The sequence below is a fragment of the Anopheles coluzzii genome, chromosome 2, assembly GCF_943734685.1.
Source record: "Anopheles coluzzii chromosome 2, AcolN3, whole genome shotgun sequence".
Classification (NCBI taxonomy): Eukaryota; Metazoa; Arthropoda; class Insecta; order Diptera; family Culicidae; genus Anopheles; species Anopheles coluzzii.
The window spans coordinates 71,537,776-71,558,755 of NC_064670.1; the positions used below are offsets into that span (position 1 = coordinate 71,537,776).

The window sequence follows — 20,980 nt, forward strand, 5'->3', positions numbered from 1 at the left end:
CCTTCCCTTATTCACATTCACTAACGTGGGTTCGGGATTTAAATATTTTCCAGCAAGTGTACTCCATCATTTCCGCATCCTCCTCAATCAAGTCGTCGAAAAAGTTCCGCGCAGTGCTGGAAGTGATTTTGGCATTTGGCAATTATCTGAACAGCAGCAAGCGCGGTCCTGCCTACGGCTTCAAGCTGCAATCGCTCGACACGCTGCTCGACACCAAGTCGAACGACAAGCGCATGAGCCTGATGCACTACATTGTGGCCACCATTCGACAGAAGTTTCCCGAGCTGATGAACTTCGATACGGAGCTGTTCTGCATCGACAAGGCAGCGCAGGTATCGCTCGAGATGCTCATTTCCGATGTGAACGAGCTCGAGAAGGGCATGGAAACGGTACGCAAGGAAGCGGATCTACGTGGCAAAGGCACGCAGAGCCATGTGTTGCGAGATTTCCTGGCGAACTCGGAAGAAAAGTTGAAAAAAATCCGCTCTGATTGTAAAACGGCACAGGTATGGCACACAACATGGGCTGAAATGTAAGTGAATAATGACTAATACTTCTGTCTTTTTCTTCTTCTTTGGGTGTGACAGGAATCCTTCAAAGAGTGCATTGAATACTTTGGCGAATCATCACGAAATGCAGATGCAAATGCATTCTTTTCATTGCTAGTCCGATTCGTACGAGCATTTAAGGTATGGGTATGGGCACAATGGCAAATGGTCAAACATAGCTAAGCATAATATCGCAAACGAAATTAATATAGGATGAAGGTGGCAATAACTCTAGAAATATTTAACGCAATCTATCATCTTACTTGCAGATCTGTGATCAGGAAAACGAACAACGACGACGGTTAGAGGCGGCTGCCCTACAAGCGTCCACCAAGAAGGACGAAGAAGAGCAGGTGGTGCTACGGAATAATAAAATCAATAATCAAAAGAAGCAACAGGTACGCCCCTTGGCCGATGGTAACCCTCTCCGACTATCGACTGCCTTTCTGCAAAATCTAACCCAAATGAATCGGGAACTGCAACACGTGTTTGGCTCTGGTAGCTCTTATGTTAGCTGATTCTAGAACGTTTTCATATCCGGTTCAAAACATATGCATAGAGTTTACCAAGTTTTGCTCCAATGAGTGTGTTAGTGGTTTGTTGTTACTGTTGTTCTTTGAGGAGGATTTCATTGCTTGGTTAATGTCGCGAAGTGTGTGCTTGGTTAAGTAATTAGTGTGTGCACTAATAATTTAGTATAATTCGTGTGTATAATAATATTTCCTCGCTTCAAATGGTTATGTTGTGTTTACTTTATGACAACGGGATCCATTTTTTGACTCAAACTTCATAATGTTTCTTATTCATTACTATCTTTTGGTCTTTGGTTGTGTATATTGATAAGTGCCTTATATAGCGCGAAACTTGGGTTCAATTTGTTTCGCGGTTCAATCCATACAAAAACGTGCATTAAAAAAACACACACACAGAATGTCGATTGATGCGAACCATTAATTATTTAAGTATCGCATTTGCATTTGTATGGGTTGGTGGCTATATAATAGAGTACATTTAACTATAATTCTTAAGAATGTAGAGTAAGCTAAACGATCAGCACGACGAAAATGTAAAACAATGAAGCAAAAGTTGCGTTTGATAACTTTGGCGATCTTGAAAAGCTTTGCGTGAAACTATGCACTGGGTCTACTTCACTGGTGTGAAAGGAATAAACCAATTCAGACGCAACATTGCGATTATACAAAGGCGTAGTGGTACCAAAGTATCCACGGCAGAAATGGATAACGCATTTCAAACATAAAACAAAACGAGAATGCATTTCAAGCAATTGTATTGTAGCTAGTAACATTGAATTGCATTTTTAGTTACAAACGAAGCATTACGTTTTTCATTAATATTAAACTAACCACCGGTAACGATTGCTTTCAATTTTCCTGCAAAACGGTCTGGAATACTGTAAAATATTTGTACGTTCATTGTTTCATTGCGTGCCATATTTTTGTAACATTACGTGTGTGCATCTGATGCCTAACTTCGATGCTGCTAATTAGCGTGTGAAAACTTTTGCCTTAATTTTTTATACTGTTTATCTATTTTTGATCTATCTATAAGTTTTTGCATAACTTTACAATTCATATTCGGTGTGTGTATACATTACTAGATATAAGTTTTTCCTACTATATAATTAATAAATTAACAGCGATCAAACGAGTAGAAAGCCGCACTCCATCGTTTAGATGCCGTTTGGTGAAGCAGGGGGAGGGTTTGAATTGAGTTTTTACTGTGTTTTATTTTATTTTTTATTTTTGTCTTTAATGAATGGTTGTGGTTGGTAAGATTTTCTCTTCTGTTTTTATATTGTTTTAATTCACGCTTTGGCTAATTGTGTGCACTAAAGTATTATTTCTTCTACCCTTATGTTTGTACAATAAGTTAATCCTGCACCAAGACTATTTTTAGACAGTGATTTAATTGTGTGCTAATGCATTAAAATTTATAAATAAATAATTTTTTTATCGCACGGTTATTTTTGCGTTGCTTGTTACTCAGCATTTGGCACTGTACTACATACTACTAAAACAAACATCTATTACACCCAAAATTTTACTTACATTGTATACATGTACTAAAAATAAACACCTTTTCAATCACAATAAAACACAAACGGTGCAAGATAACACTATGAAGCATAATGCGCACCTTCATGGTATCGTCACAGTCTTCGTCACGAACTGAACGCAATGCTACTGCTACTCTCGTACTTTTGATTTGCAGGAAGCTGTCATCAACGAGCTTAAGCTGAAAGCGCATGCCGTGCGCGAAAAGAAACTGCTGCAGCAGGACGAGGTTTACAACGGAGCGCTGGAAGACATACTGCTGGGACTGAAAAACGAACCCTATCGGCGCGCGGATGCGGTACGGAGAAGTCAACGCAGAAGGATCGATAGCAATAGGCTCTCGCGAACGATGGAGGAAGTGGAGGTATAGGATCGATCGGTGCAAACTATTCCAATCCGATGCGCTTGAACAGTGTAAAAGTTGTATAATTTATAAAAATAAGTTGTTTTTTTTTGTGCGTGTGTCGTAGGCTCCATAGTGATTATAAGTTTTTCTTGCAGAACATTTTGTATATTATTTGAAGCAATTGTTAGTGATGTCCCGTAATGTATCATATATCTGTTTAGCAGGGTGTATATATATAAATGATTTTAAAACATTTGTTCAAAAGCTTGGAAGAGAATTGGTTTTATTGGTTTGTTCCTATAATTTTTGCCTGTAAGACATCCATATCATTTGTAACGAACGTACCATTGCCAATATGTTGACACAGTTTTGCGCAAGAAACCCCCGAACGAATGACAATATGCGTATATCTATACACATTCCATACACGTGCGATTTTATATTGCACCAAAAAGCACGTTGCATTTAATATACAGTAGATTACAAACACGGCACAAAAGTCTGTCTTTTACAAAACCAATTTATAATAAAAGGGGTTTCCTAATTAGTTTTAAACACTTCGTTCGCATAGCTTACGCAATTACACTAACGCGCGCGAAATCACGTCGCGCGTAGGACTTTATTGGTTCGGTGAAGTTGGGAAATGCCTTGAAACTGCACAACAACATGCCTGAACACTGTGACTGAGGACTGATTGAAAAAAAAAGGGAACTTTTTGGACATTTTTACAAGCTTACTCACTTATCCGGCGCAACCAGGTAGTAGAAATGCCAATCACCAATAACTGTTTGCGTCCCAATACATGACAGCACAAAGGCATTGTAGGTCTATACACTAGGCAAAATAAGTGAAACAATCACTGTTGGTGCTTACTAAATTGAACGAAACAAAACAATGACGGTAAAAGATTTTTTAAAATATCAACTACACGCCACAAATAACAACATGATTCTATCCACCATAATTATGGCATAAAAACAAATCTTAAGGTTTGTCAAAATATTCTTGTGCAAGATATGTATCACATTTCTAGCTTTTGCATAAATATACATGCATACATTAAGTAACGATGTTTGTTCCTGTTGTCTTTTAATAGTTGTTTTAGAGTGTGTGCCTTTCTAAACCGTTGTGATAATCTATATATTAAAATTACAGCGGATGCTTGAAATCATCGGATATTTTGTATATGTTCACAATGTTTGCACGGGTAATCTATGATTTATAAATCATAATATTTAAAAGCATACGTATATCAAATAAATTAAATGACTAATTGCATATGTTTTTTAAAAAGTTTAACTAAGCAGATATTTATTCTCTAGTATTTGTTGGACATCCGCTTTTATACAGTCTGTGTTGTACTGCTTTTGCTCCACACGATGACATTTTTTTTTAATTATTTTTGTACGCACTGCATTTAAGTTCAAATTACTTAATGGCTATTTCGGGGATTCTTGTTAAAAAATTTAATGTCAAATGTTTAAACACTTTCTTGATTGTTTCTTCCTGGAAGTGAGCGTCAAGTGATGGGAATTAGACTGTACTCTCTCACTCCATTCCAATTCGATTCCTAATAAGTCTGACTGAAAAGAGTGCCGTAGAGTCCAATTAGCGACACATAAAGTTAAGAAAAAGTTAAGAAAGTGTCCCAAAATTATGAGAACCCCTGAAAAACCCCTGTAAATAACTTAAATGCAGTTCGTACAAAAATATTGAAAAATCTTTATCGCGTAGCATTGAGCAGTAAGGTATTTAAATAAAAGTACAACGCGGACTGTGTAAATTCCAGTGTAATTTATTAGACCGTTGTGACTCAGTCAACTAAATTTGATTACAAAAATAGATAATCCTTGAAGTCGATAACTGTGATAATCTCTCAGTATGATAAGCAAGTTAACTCGCTTCGTCGGTTTTTGTTACCGATTGATATCAGTGTTCTACCACTGCAAAACGATTGACGTTAAAACGTTTCCAGCACCGAATCAATACTAGCACCAGCTCCAAGATGTATAAAGTTAACCATTTCGAACGGCATGCGATGTGAGAAGGTGCAATACTTCTCATCATTGAAACGAATGGAGTAGTGCGTATCCTTCACTCTGATTTCCAGCGTAAATGGTTCCCCCGTGCTGATCGGGCATCCTCCGGACCGTTCCTCATCCTGCCAGCACTGATCGACGTATGTGTTTCGGACGATTCTCCTATCGCCCGGCCGAATGCTCAGATGCAGCGCGGTGTCATCTCGCGGATCTACCTCGGGGCCGTATTGCAGATTAATGTTAAATCTGTGTCAAAACAAAGAAGCACCAATATGATCCTCTCGATCGCCTTTCGTTATTAGCAACTTATTGTTATCACCTGTCAGCTGTGAGTGTTCCTTGGACTATGATTTTCTTTCCCGGCTGCAATCCACCAAGGATGGCCCCAAGGCATGGCATCTCCTGCAATGCAAGGTTAATTTCGTTTTATTTGAGAATCTACTTTAAATAACAAAGGTTGATGATGTACATACCGGATTGAATATCGGAAGCATTAGCGCCATAATTTCGCCTTTCCGTTACACCACAATACAAATGAGCTGCTGACCAACGGTCATACGACGGTGCCAAAAATGTTAGTCGCTCGGACGAGCTTATCTAATCGATATCTTTTCCATAAGGATTTCCATTATCTAAGCTGGTTTCGCAAACGTTTTTCATTTGATCTTTTTATTGTTGTACCAAAAGTTTGGAAGACTTTCGTAAATTTAATAGACATTTGTAGATGTGGCATCTGCATAAAGCCGGAAGAAATACAAAACCACACTCACACAACACCAACGACCATTTTGAGTCACCCACATTTGGCGTCCGTTATCAATCGGCCACTATCTTTAGGGTAATCAGGTACGAATCAATGAGCACAGTACGATAAGGTCGAACCCAAGCCCGAACCGAGTTGTGTTGTCGCAGTGCACTAAACCTGTTGTGAGTTATCTATCGCTAGGAGTACTGTCAGGCTGTGTACATTGCGTGGTGCATATTCGGACGTTCACAAACAAAGTACACATTGCAACCATGGCCCAGCTACCCGTTTACAACCCGGTAAGCTTTTTGTAATGTGATTGGAATAACGCCCATCTTTTAGCCAGAAGAGTTTATATGCAAACGGTTTAATTTGTTTTTAGCCTTCCCCATTCCTTGGTCAACTTCCCTCTGGATTGGGGCTGTATAGAAAGATCACGATCCGTGGACGAATGACTCACGATATGTATGGCACGAATGAACGAGGATGAACGAACCGAATCGAAAAAACAACAACGCACACTAACCCAAACGCCGTGTATGTCCTTACGACACTTACCTTGCAGGTTCAACATAAACCTCCAGGTTGGACCCAACGTAGACCCGAGGGATAATTCAGCGCTACACATTAGCATTCGGCCACGGGAAGGACTGATCGTGCGGAACACGTACCAGTTTCAAAGCTGGGGCGTTGAGGAGCGCTTTGGTGGATGTCCGGTACAGAAACGGTCGTACTTCGATGTTAGCATTACGGTGAAACCGGACAGCTACGGTATTGCGGTGAATGGATGCCATTTCTGTGACTTTAATCATAGGATGCCGTATGCGTCGGTACGGTTCATACATACCGGTCCAGGCGCACAGATAGATGCTATTATAACGGAATAGGAAGGACATTGGTGTATTTCTACTTTAAGTCCGGCAAATAATTTACACTGTTAAAGCCATATTGCCAAACAACGATTTGCGTATGTTTATTATAAGGACAAGTGATTAATACTGTCTAGCTGGAATTAACGAGCTAGTTTTGACAGAAAGAAATACTATTTATGCTATTTTGGGATGGTTGCTATGGAGCTTTAAATCACAGCTCTGGTGATGTAGTTCAGCTTGGATCATAAAGTTTTCTGCATACACCTTTTCATTTTAATTGTTTAATTATTATTATATCCATCGTCCGTCAAACAACCCAACTATCGAGTGCAAACTTACCGTGCTGTTGTATGAAATAAAATCATTTATTATCAAACTGAAGTTGAATCGAAAAAAAAAATCCCTTCCGGAGGTTCGAGCCTACCCGTATTAAACCTCTTATCACAACAAGGTATCGTATGAACGTTCACGCCCAAGAAAATAAAAGTCATCCGGTATCGATAAGACAAGGCTTAACAGTGCAAGTTCAACGGCTAAGGTTTGGTAAAAGTTGGTATTAAACTGTAAAAATAATTGCAAAGCTAGCAGTAGATGTGAATGACATGGTTTATTCGCTGAACGACCTTAAACGCTACATATGTTTGCAGGGGAGCCGTCCTTATTCTGTGGTGATGGCATCAACATTGGCCCCCTCGCCGATGTGAACGAAGCGCACCGATGCGTACGGCATACGATGGTTAAAGTCACAGTAGTGTGCACCGTTCACTGCAATGCCGTAGCTATCCGGTTTCACCGTGATGGTCACATCGAAGTAGGACTTCTTCTGGACAGGACAACCGCCAAACCGTTCCTCGATCCCCCAGTTACGGAACTGGATGGAGTTACGAATGATGACACCGTCCCGGGGTCGAATGCTTATATGCAGCGCCGTATCATCGCGTGGGTTAGTGTTTGGTCCGGTCTGCAGATTTATGTTGAACCTAAAATCATTTACATTGGACCATGGGCAAATGGAATGGAACGCCGTGCTGCACTACCACTGTTACTTACTGGTCATGAGTCATCCGTCCGCGAATCGTAATCTTGCGGTAAATGCCTAGACCGGCTGGCATATGCGCCAGGAAGGGAGTTGGCTAAAGTGTATAACCGGAAGTATGATTACGTTATTACAGCAGGTTAATTCTACAGGTACAAAGTCTACTAACCGGACTGTATGCAGGAAGGGCCGACATATTGATAGAAAACACTGGACTGTAACGTTTACTGAGCTATCCACTTGTGCACCAGGGCGTAGTTTCGAGGAAACTGGTACAACTCTTCCGATGCATCGATGAATGATAGTATAGGAAAAAAGTAATGTTGATAAGAAGAAGAAGAAAAAATGGTTCATGATAAGATTGTTTTATCGGACCCTTTTGCGTGAATCAGCGCGTCGGTTGTTTGATCGGCAACCTCTCTCTCTCACACACACACACACTCAACGACGCTGACCTTGCGAAACGGTTTGGGGTTATTTGGCACAAAGATTAAAAAAATGTAACATTCATTTGTTGCTAGTATGTGATTTTATACTTGTTGCTAGTTTAACTCTTAACAACATACCCGTCATGGGTTCAAGCCCCGAATGGACCGTGCCGCTATACGTAGGACTGACTATCCTGCTATGAGGGAATCTATTAAGTCACTGAAAGCCAAGCTCACTTCACTAGTGTGTACAGGCAGGCCTTGACCGGCAACGGTTGTTGAGTCAAAAGAAGAAGAAGTTTAACACAGAACAGCTTTACATAGTTTTGTAAATGACTATACATGACAATTCGATACTCACCTTAACGAATCTTATCTATTTTTCATCAATCGTACAATCGAGGTACAATCGCCAAAATATACGACTTAACAACATGCCCGTCGTGGATTCAAACCTCGAATGGACCGACACCTCCGTACAGCAGAACTGACTTTACTGCACTATGGGCATGTGGTGGGATGAACATAAAAAAAAACAAACAAACAAAAAGATCAACGTAGGTCGTTCGTTCTTTAGGATGAATCGAATGAATCGTATAATTCTGGTTCATGAAGCTCAACTCTAATACGTCGTACTAGGCGACTTCATAGGTTATTTTGAATGGTGTAGCGGATTTCATCTTTCCTACAAAAATCTATGTTGTACGTGCTTTATATAACATTAATTTAATTTCCCTTCTGAAGGATGTGTTGCTTTTAATTTACTGTTTATTACCACTGATTTGTGTTCCCAATTGCATGTGATTTCTAATATGGCTACAAAATTATTTGATCGCCAGCCTCGTGATAGGTGCAAAAAGGTAGTTGTTTAATTCTAATAATTTTTAGTACAAATTTGTACCCTTTTGTCACATAAAAGGTAGTTTTATAGACTTTTTTAGGCAGGTACTACTATAACAGGTAATCATTATGAATGTACCAACATCCATTTGTGTCTTGGGAAAAGAAGCTGCCAAAAGCTAGCACAAAATTTTACAGAAGGAACGAACGGGAGCATCCTAGAAATCGTTCAAGACCTTTTAAGCTGAAAAACATTTTGTAAATTACTCTGCTTTATCTTAAGTTCAATATCAGTGACCAAAGGTAATAAACTAAGAAAGAGTTATTACAAATCATGTAAAAACATTGTTTGTAGAAAACAAGAAAACAAGTGCTGTTAGTTCTTATTTGCTCGGACAGTTGCCAAACCAAAATTCTTTTCATCAATTCATCAATTTTCTTTTCTTCTTGGGGCCCAACAATCGTTTTTGATACAGGCCTGCCTGTACCCAATAGTGAAGTGAGCTTGGCTTTCAGTTACTTATTGATTATCATAGCAGGATAGTCGGTCCTACGTATGGGGAGTACGGTCTATTCGGGGTTTGAACCCATGACGCGAATGTTATTAAGTCGTACGAGTTGACGACTGTACCACGAGATCGATCCAAAATCCTCAAGGACTTGAAGAAGTTTAGGCTGTAGTTCATGTGATATATCAATGCCTAAGAAAATGCGTAATTCTCTGCTGTTTAATCAAAACATATAACATTCAAAAATCGAATAATGGATACGGTAAAACGTTTATTTTATGTAGCGCAACGTGGTTATATGGTTGCGAAGAACATATAAAATGGGTTGTTCTATGATCCTACTTCACTACAAATTACGAAAAACAAATAATTTCTGAAAAAATCATCCCGACATTTTTCTGAAACAGCTCATTGCGGACTGTCGACGCTATGATAGTCAACCGATCATATAACTGATTGCTTAACCTGTTAAGCTAAGCTTTAACGAGTCAAGACTGATTATGATGTGGTGTAAAAAAAGATAAGAATGAAAAAAATGTCTCTGCCAAATCTTTCGTCGCTTTTGAGCTACCATGAAATAAAAAATACCATAAAAAAAGACACATACCGATTGAAGTTTGCTTTTTGTCTTTAAAAGAATAATTTAAAAGTAATTTAAAATTAACCTGTTCTGTAACCGCTCATGCAGCCGTATTGGTTCTGAAAGTGATACTAGATCCAAGCTTAAACGATACTTTTACCGAATCTTTTCCATTTCCGCAACGAATTGTAAGCCTGTTCAGTTCCTTTACCCCTAACAGTGCCTCTTCTGATGAAGTAACTAATTCCGCAGGCCGGATGTAATCATTCCCGACAGTGTATGTGTGGTGTGTAGGAATTAACCTAAATGTTAAGCTTACAAATTGAGCGTTGGAATTAACTTTGGAAGTTAACTCAATTTGTTTGGAGATAAAACATCGAAAAATGTCCTTGAAGATTATTGTTCATAAAAGTTCACTCTATGACGGTGATGACTCGCAAATGTAACTTGCGTTACACGTTTAGTTTTGTGTCTACATTTATTATTGTAATTTGTTATTATAATGTATAATTAATTTTGAGGATAATAATGAACCAATTTGCTTGAAAAAATAATCTAGTGACTAGATTAGGCCGGTCTCGTAGTACAGTCGTCAACTCGTACGACTTAACAACATGCCCGTCATGGGTTCAAGCCCCAAATAGACCGTGCCGCCATACGTAGGATTGACTATCCTGCTATGGGGGGAAATCAATTAGTCACTGAAAGCCAAACCCACAAGAGGTAAAGGCAGGCCTTGACCGACAACGGTTGTTGAGCCAAAGAAGAAGAAGAAGAAGAAGTGACTAGTAAACAAATCTCCACTAAACAATATAGTCCTCATCATGTATAAAATGTCCAATGTATCATATAAACGTAACCCAATGTGTAAAACAGTACTAGTACCAGCCAACAGATGGCGCTACGACCTAACTTAAATACAACTAAGGCCGCGCTCTGTCACCTTTCTGTAAAGACATCCGGCTCTTGGTTGGCTAGGATAGGGTATAAATTATAAAAAGGGGAGGAAGGAAGAGAATTGTTGTAATAAATGAGCAGTGAGTTTCTTTTTTTGGTGCTAAGATTACCCGGGTGATGGCGAATGCGATTGCCTTCTCTACGACATCATTCAAAATCAGTAGCGGCGCTACCACGGCATAGACTTCCCAATTTACATTGGAAAAGAGGTACAGTCAGTCCAAAAAGTATTCATCTAGCTGAATATTTTACAGAAAAAGGTGAATTATGGCCACAATAGGCATGGGGCGGTAAAATTAATCATGGGGTTTGATAAAGGGACTATCAATACACACGCACTGCTAAAAAATAAGCATTAAAATAGTGCAATAACAACTAAATTATTTAAAAAACTAAAAAAGTCCTTTGATTGGCGCGCAAAAAGTATTCGTCTATCAGACTTTTTAATCATTTACATTGGCCAAGCACTATGTTAGACGTGACTAAATTTATTATTCTCATACAGCTAGTTACTTCTATCTAAACTAATGCATTTCTGTTGTTTCAATTGCATTTCAAGCGGTCAGAGAAGCACTAAAGTTACATGAATGGAGCATGATAACGAAAATCGAATCTTAATCCTATGCATAAACTATCCTACCCATTTTTGAAGGTTACAAAATGTGTGGGAGGCCTCGTTCCTTCATTTGATCAGAGTTTGGCCATTTTTCTGACACTAATTGTGTGACAAATCAGTGCATTTTATGATGGCCTGATATGGGTCACATTTGGTTGATGGGTCATACTGCGTTTCATTGCAGCTGGTCATGTTATGGTTTAAATGGGTGAGTTGTTACACACATGTTTTGTTTGAATAATGCCACACGCAGAAAGTGGCCAAAACTGGTACGGAGCATCAAATAATTCAAAAATTTATTTCAAATTAGGCTGTACTAACATATTAAATCAAGTATAACTCGTGAAGGTCATACGGCCGCCGTCTGCTATAGCGAAAACAGTCTACTAAGATGCAGCAGCAAAATCTCGTGTAACGACTGTTTAAATCTTCTTTTTTTATAAGGACTTTGAGCATACTGGTATATTTCTTCTTCAAGCCTGTTTACAACCTTGGAGTATTCTAATACAAACTGCGCTGGTTACATCTTTTTTTTATAGAGACTTTTGTAATTACTGATACTCGTAGTGCTCCTGTATCTATTACTACGAATTTATGTTGATTAGGGAAATGGAAAAGTGGAGGGATTATTAGAACAAACGGTGGACGCTAGTTCGATAGCTAGTACTCTGCCCATTTTTATACGTACTGCATACTACAGAGTAGCGATCTACGGGGTCCCAAATCGGCGGAACCCCATGCTACCGCCTGCCGTTAGATCCGCCGCTAAGTAGTATACATACAACAGATAAAACATGATCAAAATGAAATATACATTTTCTATCGTATTTACTTTCTTAAATGCAATAGAAAATTTTAAAATTAATAATAAAATAATAATTATTTTTAGTTTGATTTTTTATAAATTTATGTAAATATTTTATTTTAGTTTTTATTATCTTTGGCCGGGTGATGAGTTCTTGAAGAGTTCCACCAACTAGAATAGAAAAAAAAACAAACAATATAACCAGCCAACAATGTAGTTTTGTAAACATTTGTTTGTAGTTGTTAATATTTGATAGACCTAAACAAAATGCCAAGTAGTCTGTTATACTAACCTCGTCATATTTCCGAATATCAGACTGTCGTTGATTTACATCATTCACAATTTGAGTGAATGCGGGGTCCAGACCGATGCTAAAAAATGTTAAAAAAAATATTAAAATCAGTGTTGAATGTTGACCAATAATCACCCCACAGCTTTCTTTCTTTACCTTTGCACAATTTGTAAAGCATTGCGAGCTATCCATCGATTGTAGGCTTCGTATCCAGCGGCTGATTTCTGATAAACAGCCCTGAGTATGTTTGCCCATTCGCCAGCAATCGGATTGGTAAAGACTGAATCTAGGAAATCGTCCAGAAATTGTTCACTCTCCGAGCAAGCCAATGCTTCTATGACATTAAGCCGTTGGCCGTAATCGTTCACTGATTGCAAACTGGCCCACAGTGTCTCTAGTACATCTGGCGAGGCTATGGTTGCACCTCCACAGTAAACACTGTATTTTAAGTACATGGGCAGTGGTGCTAATCCGTTCAAATCGTTCAGCATCCGCGCCAACGCCTCGGTGCGACATTCGCTCGATCCCGACCGGCAACTCCATTCTATAACGGCACTGCGTAGCTGCTGTGTTTCATGCTCATCAGAAGGCAATGCATCAAAGCCTACGGCATTGAACACGTTCGCTGTCAGTCCGGTAACAAAACGCTGCATGAAAAGAAGCAAGGACATTCATAAAACATCATCTGTAAGCAATATGCTTACAGAACTTATACTTACAGAAAACGCCTCAAATGCCATGCGTTCTACCACTAATGCGCCTTGCAGCACTCCTAAATTATCGTTGGCAAAGGCAACACTCCATGGTATGGCATCAATCTCGTTCTCGGCATACGTTAGCAGGTTGTAAATAATGTTCGCTCCTACCCGTCCACTGTAGTACAGTTTGAAACAGTCATCTAGCAATTGTCCTCGTGAAATCGGAGAAATGATCGATGGATCACTGCTCAGCTTAGTAATTAAACGGATCCAAAGATTCTCGTCATAGTTAACACGATAATAGCCAGTTTGCTGTGGGTTCACTAGAATAAAACCATCCAATAAATCGCCTTGTTCCAAAGACACCTGCGAGGTACCCTGTGGCATCCAGAACTGTTGCGATTGTACTGTCCCAAAGGATTGGTGGACGTGGTATGTGATCGGGATCCACCATGTTCGATCGCTCGTGACCACCGATCCACGATACAGGAAATGTTCTTGCATGAACGTCAGTTCACCGTTGCTCAGTGTTACCGTAACTACGGGATAACCTGATTGGAAGATCCAAGGTCTCATGATTGTACCGACATCGAGACTAAGTGGAAGCACAGCATCTTCGCTAGCCGCTACCTGAAGACTCTCGAATAGAATATCCGGTGTGACCGAACGACCTTTGCTATAAAATGAATCGTTTTCGTTAATGAAGGTGATGGAAATGATCACGCCCTATCATTGACTCAACACAAACATACTTAACACTAATGTATCGCCGAATTCCTTTCACAAACGTCAGCTCACCGAGCGCATAGTGGAACATGCGGAAAATGCTACCACCTTTCTGGTAGGAAATGATATCAAACATGCGCTCTATATCGGTCCGTGTTTCTACATTGTACGAAATGGGGCGTACGTTGATATCACAGTCGAACAGCAGCGCAGGTTGCAGTGCTTCGACGGTAAATTTCTCCTTGAATCGAATGCTTGGTTCCACCTACGAGAACGAAATTCCATATAATCCACAATCGTATGCATCAATGAATGGGATATACATTACCATGCTGCTAAGATAGTACTCGTAGAAGGTAGCGAACCCTTCGCTGAGTGACAAATCCGACCACCAGTGGGGAGTTAACAGATTGCCCAGGAACTGATGCACAAACTCATGCACGACGGTAGCGATGACGTTTTCCTTATCACGGTTCGTGCTTGTCAATTCATCGTACAGCAGATATCGCTCCTCGTAGATGACTAATCCCCAGTTTTCCATCGCGGCAAAGTAAAAGTCCGGTACTGCCAACTGATCGAGCTTGGGCAGATCGTACGATTGATTAAAGTACTGCTCCACGGTACGGATGATTTGGCCGCCCAGATCAAGACCGTACGTTTGGGCAGTATCGGTAACAGTCGGCGGAGCAATCAGTTCCATGTTGATGCTCGATGGTGGTCCGCGCAAAGACAAACGTGTACTGGCAAAGTTGTTCGTAATGGCAAACGCCACCAGGTAGGTTGGCATGCTCGGAGTCGTATGGAAGCGCGTTTGTTTCAGTCCATTACCGCTAGAAAAAGGATACCCCGGTTAAGATAAGTCACAAACATGGGTTCATTTTGGTAATGCAAAATACATTTCAATTGAGATTATGAGTCATTCATAGTTCGCATACTCACGTAATAGTGGTCGATTTGATCGGCATGTTTGAGTAAACCTTCGTGCCAACACCACTTGTGATGCTAATGGTAAAGGTAGCCCTTATACCAGGTTCATCGTAGCACGGAAATGCCGTACGGGCATCCACCGGCTGAAACTGCGTGACGGCACTGTAGCGAACCTCATTTCCACTGTTGTACGATGTCCGGTAAAAACCACCGAAATCATCTCGAAGCGTGTTTTCAAACAGTATCGTCAATTGATAGATTCCGCGCTGCAGCTCATGGTCCGTCCTAATGGTAAGTGTTTCAAGTGCTGGGTCCTCCTCAACGGTACTGATAGGTATATTCAGTTGGTTGGCATTACGAACCTCCACCTTCACCAGTTTACTGTACAACGAGTGAAGCACAATCGATCTAGTAGTCTGCAGCACCCGAACTCGTATGGCAACGGAACCATCGTAGCTAAAGTCCTCCGCGTGAACGTTTGAGCTAAGCTCGAGCACGTAACTTTCCGGGATAGTATCGTTCGGCAGTCGGTATTGCGTCGCTACTCTCGAACTTCGCTCACTAAACTTTTGGTGCTTGAGCAAGTGTAGCTTGCTACGATCCAAGTGTCCCGGCTGCTGGTGACGTTCAACCGATACCGTTACGGTGGGTTGTTGTGCCCGTAAAGCACCGGGAGCAAGAGCACACATCAACAGCACGGATAATCCAATCCTGATGAACGCCATATTTTCCCTCTGGCCGTTGGCGTACGTACTCACTGAACTAAGCGGCACGTGTTACAACTGCGGTAATCCGCGTACACTGAGTAAGTGACCAGCAATGCACCGGTGTTTTATGTGGGAGACTATGACTAAAACTAATTCTATCGAACCTTCTTCTTCCAGGATCTAATCACGCAATGAGTGCAATGAGACGCAACATTCGCACGAGTGACGGGTAGCAAAATCGTAACCTTTTATCAGTACGCACCGCAGAAAACAATGCAAACCGATTAAGGTTTGATTCAATCGATACTATACCACCAATCTGTCCGTGTTGATTACGACCGTCAAACAAACGTAGCAACGCAATCTTTGACCGCCAAAAAACAAACGCAATCGATTGATGTAGGGGTTTTGTGTTTATTCTACTCCTGATATAGTATCAATAATCGTACTCTAATGATCTTGATCCCGGGTACTTGCGCAATGGGGCTACGGAATCCAGGATACGGGAAAACAATAACCCCGCGTGATATCGCAAACACGATGAATCATCGGAATGATTATCCCATGAGCAGGTGAACCGTGATCGAGACCAACAGTGCCGCTATCGAGAGGCCAATCGTTGCCGCTCCATCGTCCTCTTCCGTCGTCGTTTGCACCACTGTAGTCGTTACGGAGGTGGGTCTAGTGGTCGTAGTTACGGCGGACGATGGGGTGGTGGTAGTGGTGGTTGGTCCTGCAGTCACCGTAGTCGTTCCCGGCGCTGCTGTGGTCGTCGATAGGGTCTCTGCCACAAACTCGGCCAGGAAGTTGGACAGCATCAAGCCCTCGAATCCATCCACCCAGTCCAGATTGGCTTGAGCCGTGGTGCGTAGGTTGGCCGCCGTCTGACTGTTGACCCTGCTGCCCAGTGCAGTGATCAGAGCGTTGAGCTGTGTGGTGAATGAAAGCGTTCATGAAGCACTTGCCATTAACGAAACGAATTGTTACCTTACCTTATTCATTTCCTCCACGTTGTTGGTACGCGAGGCAATAGCCGACAGTGCCGAATTGAGCGTGGACGTGGAAAGCGTGCTGACAAACTCATTCACCAGCGCGGGATCCATCAGGAACTCGATCAGCGCGTCCACACCGGTACGGCCGCCAGAATAGATCGCCTGCACGACACGGCGCCGTTCGTCCGCACGGTAGTTGATCTCCACGCCCGTACCACTGCCCAGGGCGGTCGTCAGGAATGCCTTCAGGAACTCCTTATTGTTCGAGCAGCCAAGCGAATCGATCAGCATCGTTCGTTCGGCGAGATTTTTCGAGTTCATCATCTTCCGGTACAGATACTGGAATTCAGACTCTAAGGCTGAGCGCATACCGTAACAGTACGTCACGCTGGCAATGTCCGGATGGACGGCTGGACCCGTCCCACTAGCTTCAGCCTTCAGCAGAGCGGCCGTCTTCATCAGACAGTCAGTGTAACCCATCGAGCAAGCCCAGGTGGAAATAGTCTGCACGAGATACTTGTGCAACAGCGTGTCGTCGGGCGAAACTGCGTCGATCGTTAGCAAACTGTAGATGTCTTCGATCAGCGCATCCACGAATATCAAAAAGTTGTGGTACTCGGCCGTTCCGCGGAGACGGTTGTTGAAGTAAGTTAGGGCAACGTTTGCCGCCGTCCACGGTGCGTACTCCCGCTCGTTGCGCAGGTACGTCATGAAACGCAGGGCTACGCGCAGATCGAGCCGGCCGGATCGAGCCAACCAGTAGGCGTCATCGATGAGCTGCGCACGGTTAAGCCGATGTATGCTGGCCCAGTTCTCGTGTAGCGCGTTGGTAATGAGCTCCCAGTTGCGTTCGTCGTAGTTGACGCGATAGTATCCGACCTGCTGCTTGTTGAACACGATCCACTCATTTGCGGGCACGGTCGTCTCGATGCGGGCCGCCTTGGTAGCGAGCCACTGGAAGTCATCGAACTCGTTGAAATCGGCCTTCGCCTGGTGGACGTAGTTGTATGGGATCATCCAGATGTTGGTGTTTGGCACTTTGCGATCGTTGTAGAATCGCTCCTGCGAGATAATCACATCTCCGGTGTCGTACGAGCGGCGTACATTCAGCACGGGGTAGCCTGCCTCGTTGGTCCAGGTGCGCATGATCTGGGCGACGGTCACTCCATTCGGCAGCACTCCTTTGCCCTCGATGGCGCTCTGCAGCCCTGCGTACAGCTGCTCGTCCACCGCACCCTGCAGGGCACGATCGGTAAGATACGCCTTCAAGCCGGCCTTCCAGTTATCATCTCCAAGCACGTGTCGCATCATGTTCAACACACTGCCAGCTATTGCGTCGAAAATGACAACAAAAACCCTCTTTTTGAGCATTTTTCTTGAGAATGGGACAGGAGAGATCGATATGCTTACATTTGTCATACGCGACACGATCGAACAGAGCCGATATTTCCCCCGGTGTAGCTGCATTCCAGTTCATCGGCCGGGTGGAAGCCTGCCCGTCCTGGCCCATCGCGTACTGGATGACCTGCTGGTTGAACAGCTCCCAGTACTCTTGACCCGGGTAGGCCATATCGAGGGCGTAGAACTCGTAGAGCGTCGCGAAACCCTCGTTCAGCCAGATGTATTCCCACCATTCGGGCGACACCAGATTACCGAACCACTGATGAGCGTACTCATGCGCAATCGTGGTCGCGACATTCGTCTTCCCGCGATAAGTACTCACTGCCGGGTTAAACAATAGCGCTTGCTCCCTGCAATAAATCGAAAACCAATTCGAATGATAACCGATCGAAGGATAAATGGCACTGTGTGTGCGCAGCCATAATATATGGTCTTGCTTGGGGCCACCCCTACCGCTCCTAATCGCGCTATCGAAGATTGCATCAAACGGTTTATGGACGCGGTTTAGCGTTGCGTCAGCGGTGTATCACATTGATGCGGTAGGATCAATTGAAGGACGGCAATGCGAAAGCGCAAATAACAATCGCAAAGGTGACTTGCGTGACTTTATCGCGACTTACCTGTATGTCACCAGGCCCCAGTTTTCCATTGCACCCGCAGCAAAGTCAGGGATAGCAATTTGATCCAGCTTCGGCATGTACGTATCGTACGGGATGCCAAGATGGTCGTCCAGCACCTTCAGAATCTTCACTCCAGCCTCCAGAGCAAAGGTCGCCTCATTGAACGCATTCGGGCGAACGTACACACGCTGCGTGCCCGATACGCGAAACAGGAAGTCGGAAACCACAAATGCCAGCAGATAGGTAGACATGGCTGGGGTCTTTTCGAAGAATGTGGTGCGCATATCGGTCTCAATGTCCGTAAAAGTCTTTTGAGGCATGTTCGAGATGGCCTTGTAGCTGCGGCTATGCGTGATGGAAACGGTGAACGTTGCCTTCAGACCCGGTTCGTCGTAACAGGGGAATGCCATGCGGGCGCTGGTTGATTCGAACTGTGTCGTTGCCAGATATCTGTTGATGATGAAGACGAGACGAATGGTTACATTACACTATTCCCGGTGTAACTACTCCACAACGACGCATCTCGTTACAGCAAAAAACCAGAGCCGCTGTACTAACCTTCGCTCGCCATTGTCTGCCACGTAGGAGGAGACATAGAAACCGTCATCGTTGGTAGCAAGTCGACCCTGGAACGCAACCTCCAGCAGGTAAGTGCCAGGCTGCAGGATCGTTGGGCTCGTGAACGTGATATGCTCGAAGGTCGTATCCGTGCTGTACTGTACATCGCCGATCAGTGTCGGTGCACCGGTCACACCATTCGGCAGGGAGGACACCTTGGCCGACGACATCACTAAACCGCGGTTATGCATCACTAGCTTATCCGTCGCCTGCACTACCTGCAGCTGAATGCCGACGGTACCAGTGAACGTACGCTCATTGCGATGGATTTCGGTACGCAGATGGAGATCGTAGTGAATCGGGATGGACGTTGTTGGCAGACGGTAGCGTTCATCAACGGCCTGCGCCGGAGCTACGCCGATCTCATCACTCGCAACACCACCACTGAGATCACTGGCACCAGGGAGCTGTGGTTCTTCCTCATAAATTCCACTACTCTTGTACGGCGGTCGGTCGGCCGATGCCAACAGGCAGCACAGACCTAACGAAACTAGTAACAACGAACGCACCATTATTGCGGGGGTACCACTCTACCTATCGACCGGCAGGCTTAGCGGTGCACTAATCAGCCAATACTCCAAGCCAAATGCTTTAATACCTCCCGTTCTACGAGCGATCTACGACGATCTCAATCGCTCTCACACCATATCTCCATATCTTGCTCTACGGCTTACCGCTTTCCCGGGCAATTGCTGGCTACATCCATTGACAACGCAACGGGCCGGTGCAGGTGTAGTGTATATCAGCGACTAACGATAAGATAATCGCTTGCGGTCGTAATACTTTATTGGTACATTGCTACAGCCCAATCAATGTATTTTATCTGTTTCTCAGCATATAAAAGATGTCCATGTTGATATACCCCACATAACCTGCAGTTTCCATAAACCTGTGTATAATATTTGGCCAATATACACTCTTACCACAAGTGAACATCACAAGAGATACATCTTCTTCTTCTTCTTCTTGTTAGCATAACGATCATCAACGCGCGATCATGCCGCTATGCATTATGCTTTCCAGACTTATTGAGTATCATCATGCAGCCGGATACAGTCAGTCCTTCTTGCTGCTGGGGGGGCTGTCCATATGAGGCTTGAACTCACGACGGGCATTGTTATTAGGTCGTGCGAGTTGACGACTATACCACGGGACTGCCATAATGAGGAACATATTGGATCTAGCATTGTTGAACTTACTTAGTGATCGTCACTCATTAGTGTTGTAAGAAACACCACCCACCCAGGCTTTATTTTTCTGCAACCGGTCCCTTTTTTTACTGCGCATAAATTCGCAGGAAAAAAAGACCCTCAAACCATCCATGTCCCACAGTTTTGCTGTCCCAGTTCATTATCCCATTGTAAAGAAAGGGATTGCGTTACATCAACAAGTTCACAAATCATTCCCTACCTGAACAGTGGCATACACATACAATGGATTAGATTAGATTGGTAATCTTATCAGTTGTATACAACAAGGTGATAGGAATTGAATGACTTCTGCGACTGCTAATCGACTATTTAGCTCAATACTGCTGGCGTGGTGGATAAGGAGGATCAAACAATACAGTTTAAGCGTGCCGGATATGTGCGGGTTTGCATTG

The 20,980-nt window shown here is 42.9% G+C and overlaps 6 protein-coding genes and 1 long non-coding RNA gene across 9 annotated transcripts in view; 3 read left to right on the forward strand and 4 right to left on the reverse strand.

Annotated features, from left to right (window-relative positions):
• Positions 1–4,036, forward strand: part of LOC120948498 (formin-like protein) — a 28,180-nt gene extending 24,144 nt beyond the window's left edge. For all 3 annotated transcript variants that reach the window (XM_040364892.2, XM_040364893.2, XM_040364890.2), the window contains exons 7-10: positions 54–506; positions 588–689; positions 818–946; positions 2,781–4,036. In XM_040364892.2, the coding sequence (XP_040220826.2) occupies positions 54–506; positions 588–689; positions 818–946; positions 2,781–2,993 (897 nt within the window). In that variant the 3' untranslated portion in view covers positions 2,994–4,036. The remainder of the gene's footprint in view (positions 1–53; positions 507–587; positions 690–817; positions 947–2,780) is intronic.
• A 712-nt stretch (positions 4,037–4,748) lies between these two features.
• On the reverse strand, positions 4,749–5,765 carry LOC120951162 (32 kDa beta-galactoside-binding lectin lec-3-like). The gene is made up of 3 exons (XM_040369710.2): positions 5,482–5,765; positions 5,328–5,410; positions 4,749–5,254 (listed from the first exon to the last, which is right to left on the reverse strand). Exons 1-3 carry the CDS (start codon positions 5,509–5,511, stop codon positions 4,930–4,932), a joined length of 438 nt encoding a protein of 145 aa, XP_040225644.1. The 5' UTR covers positions 5,512–5,765; the 3' UTR covers positions 4,749–4,929.
• A 156-nt stretch (positions 5,766–5,921) lies between these two features.
• LOC120951164 (galectin-4-like) lies at positions 5,922–6,735 on the forward strand. Its single transcript, XM_040369712.2, has 3 exons — positions 5,922–6,052; positions 6,136–6,218; positions 6,319–6,735. The coding sequence occupies exons 1-3, from the start codon at positions 6,026–6,028 to the stop codon at positions 6,638–6,640; spliced, it is 432 nt and encodes a 143-aa protein (XP_040225646.1). The 5' UTR covers positions 5,922–6,025; the 3' UTR covers positions 6,641–6,735.
• A 478-nt stretch (positions 6,736–7,213) lies between these two features.
• On the reverse strand, positions 7,214–7,950 carry LOC120951163 (galectin-7-like). Its single transcript, XM_040369711.2, has 3 exons — positions 7,831–7,950; positions 7,676–7,758; positions 7,214–7,605 (listed from the first exon to the last, which is right to left on the reverse strand). The coding sequence occupies exons 1-3, from the start codon at positions 7,855–7,857 to the stop codon at positions 7,284–7,286; spliced, it is 432 nt and encodes a 143-aa protein (XP_040225645.1). The 5' UTR covers positions 7,858–7,950; the 3' UTR covers positions 7,214–7,283.
• A 3,915-nt stretch (positions 7,951–11,865) lies between these two features.
• On the reverse strand, positions 11,866–15,917 carry LOC120948699 (thyrotropin-releasing hormone-degrading ectoenzyme-like). The gene is made up of 7 exons (XM_040365324.2): positions 15,052–15,917; positions 14,441–14,942; positions 14,139–14,377; positions 13,408–14,062; positions 12,845–13,335; positions 12,689–12,767; positions 11,866–12,567 (listed from the first exon to the last, which is right to left on the reverse strand). Exons 1-7 carry the CDS (start codon positions 15,762–15,764, stop codon positions 12,526–12,528), a joined length of 2,721 nt encoding a protein of 906 aa, XP_040221258.2. The 5' UTR covers positions 15,765–15,917; the 3' UTR covers positions 11,866–12,525.
• Positions 15,763–16,294, forward strand: LOC120948700 (uncharacterized). Its single transcript, XR_005750969.2, has 2 exons — positions 15,763–15,844; positions 15,924–16,294. It is a non-coding gene; the product is annotated as an uncharacterized LOC120948700 (long non-coding RNA).
• On the reverse strand, positions 16,141–19,952 carry LOC120948698 (aminopeptidase N-like). The gene is made up of 5 exons (XM_040365323.2): positions 19,318–19,952; positions 18,760–19,209; positions 18,149–18,489; positions 16,739–18,066; positions 16,141–16,675 (listed from the first exon to the last, which is right to left on the reverse strand). Exons 1-5 carry the CDS (start codon positions 19,887–19,889, stop codon positions 16,304–16,306), a joined length of 3,063 nt encoding a protein of 1,020 aa, XP_040221257.2. The 5' UTR covers positions 19,890–19,952; the 3' UTR covers positions 16,141–16,303.
• Positions 19,953–20,980: the final 1,028 nt, after the last annotated feature.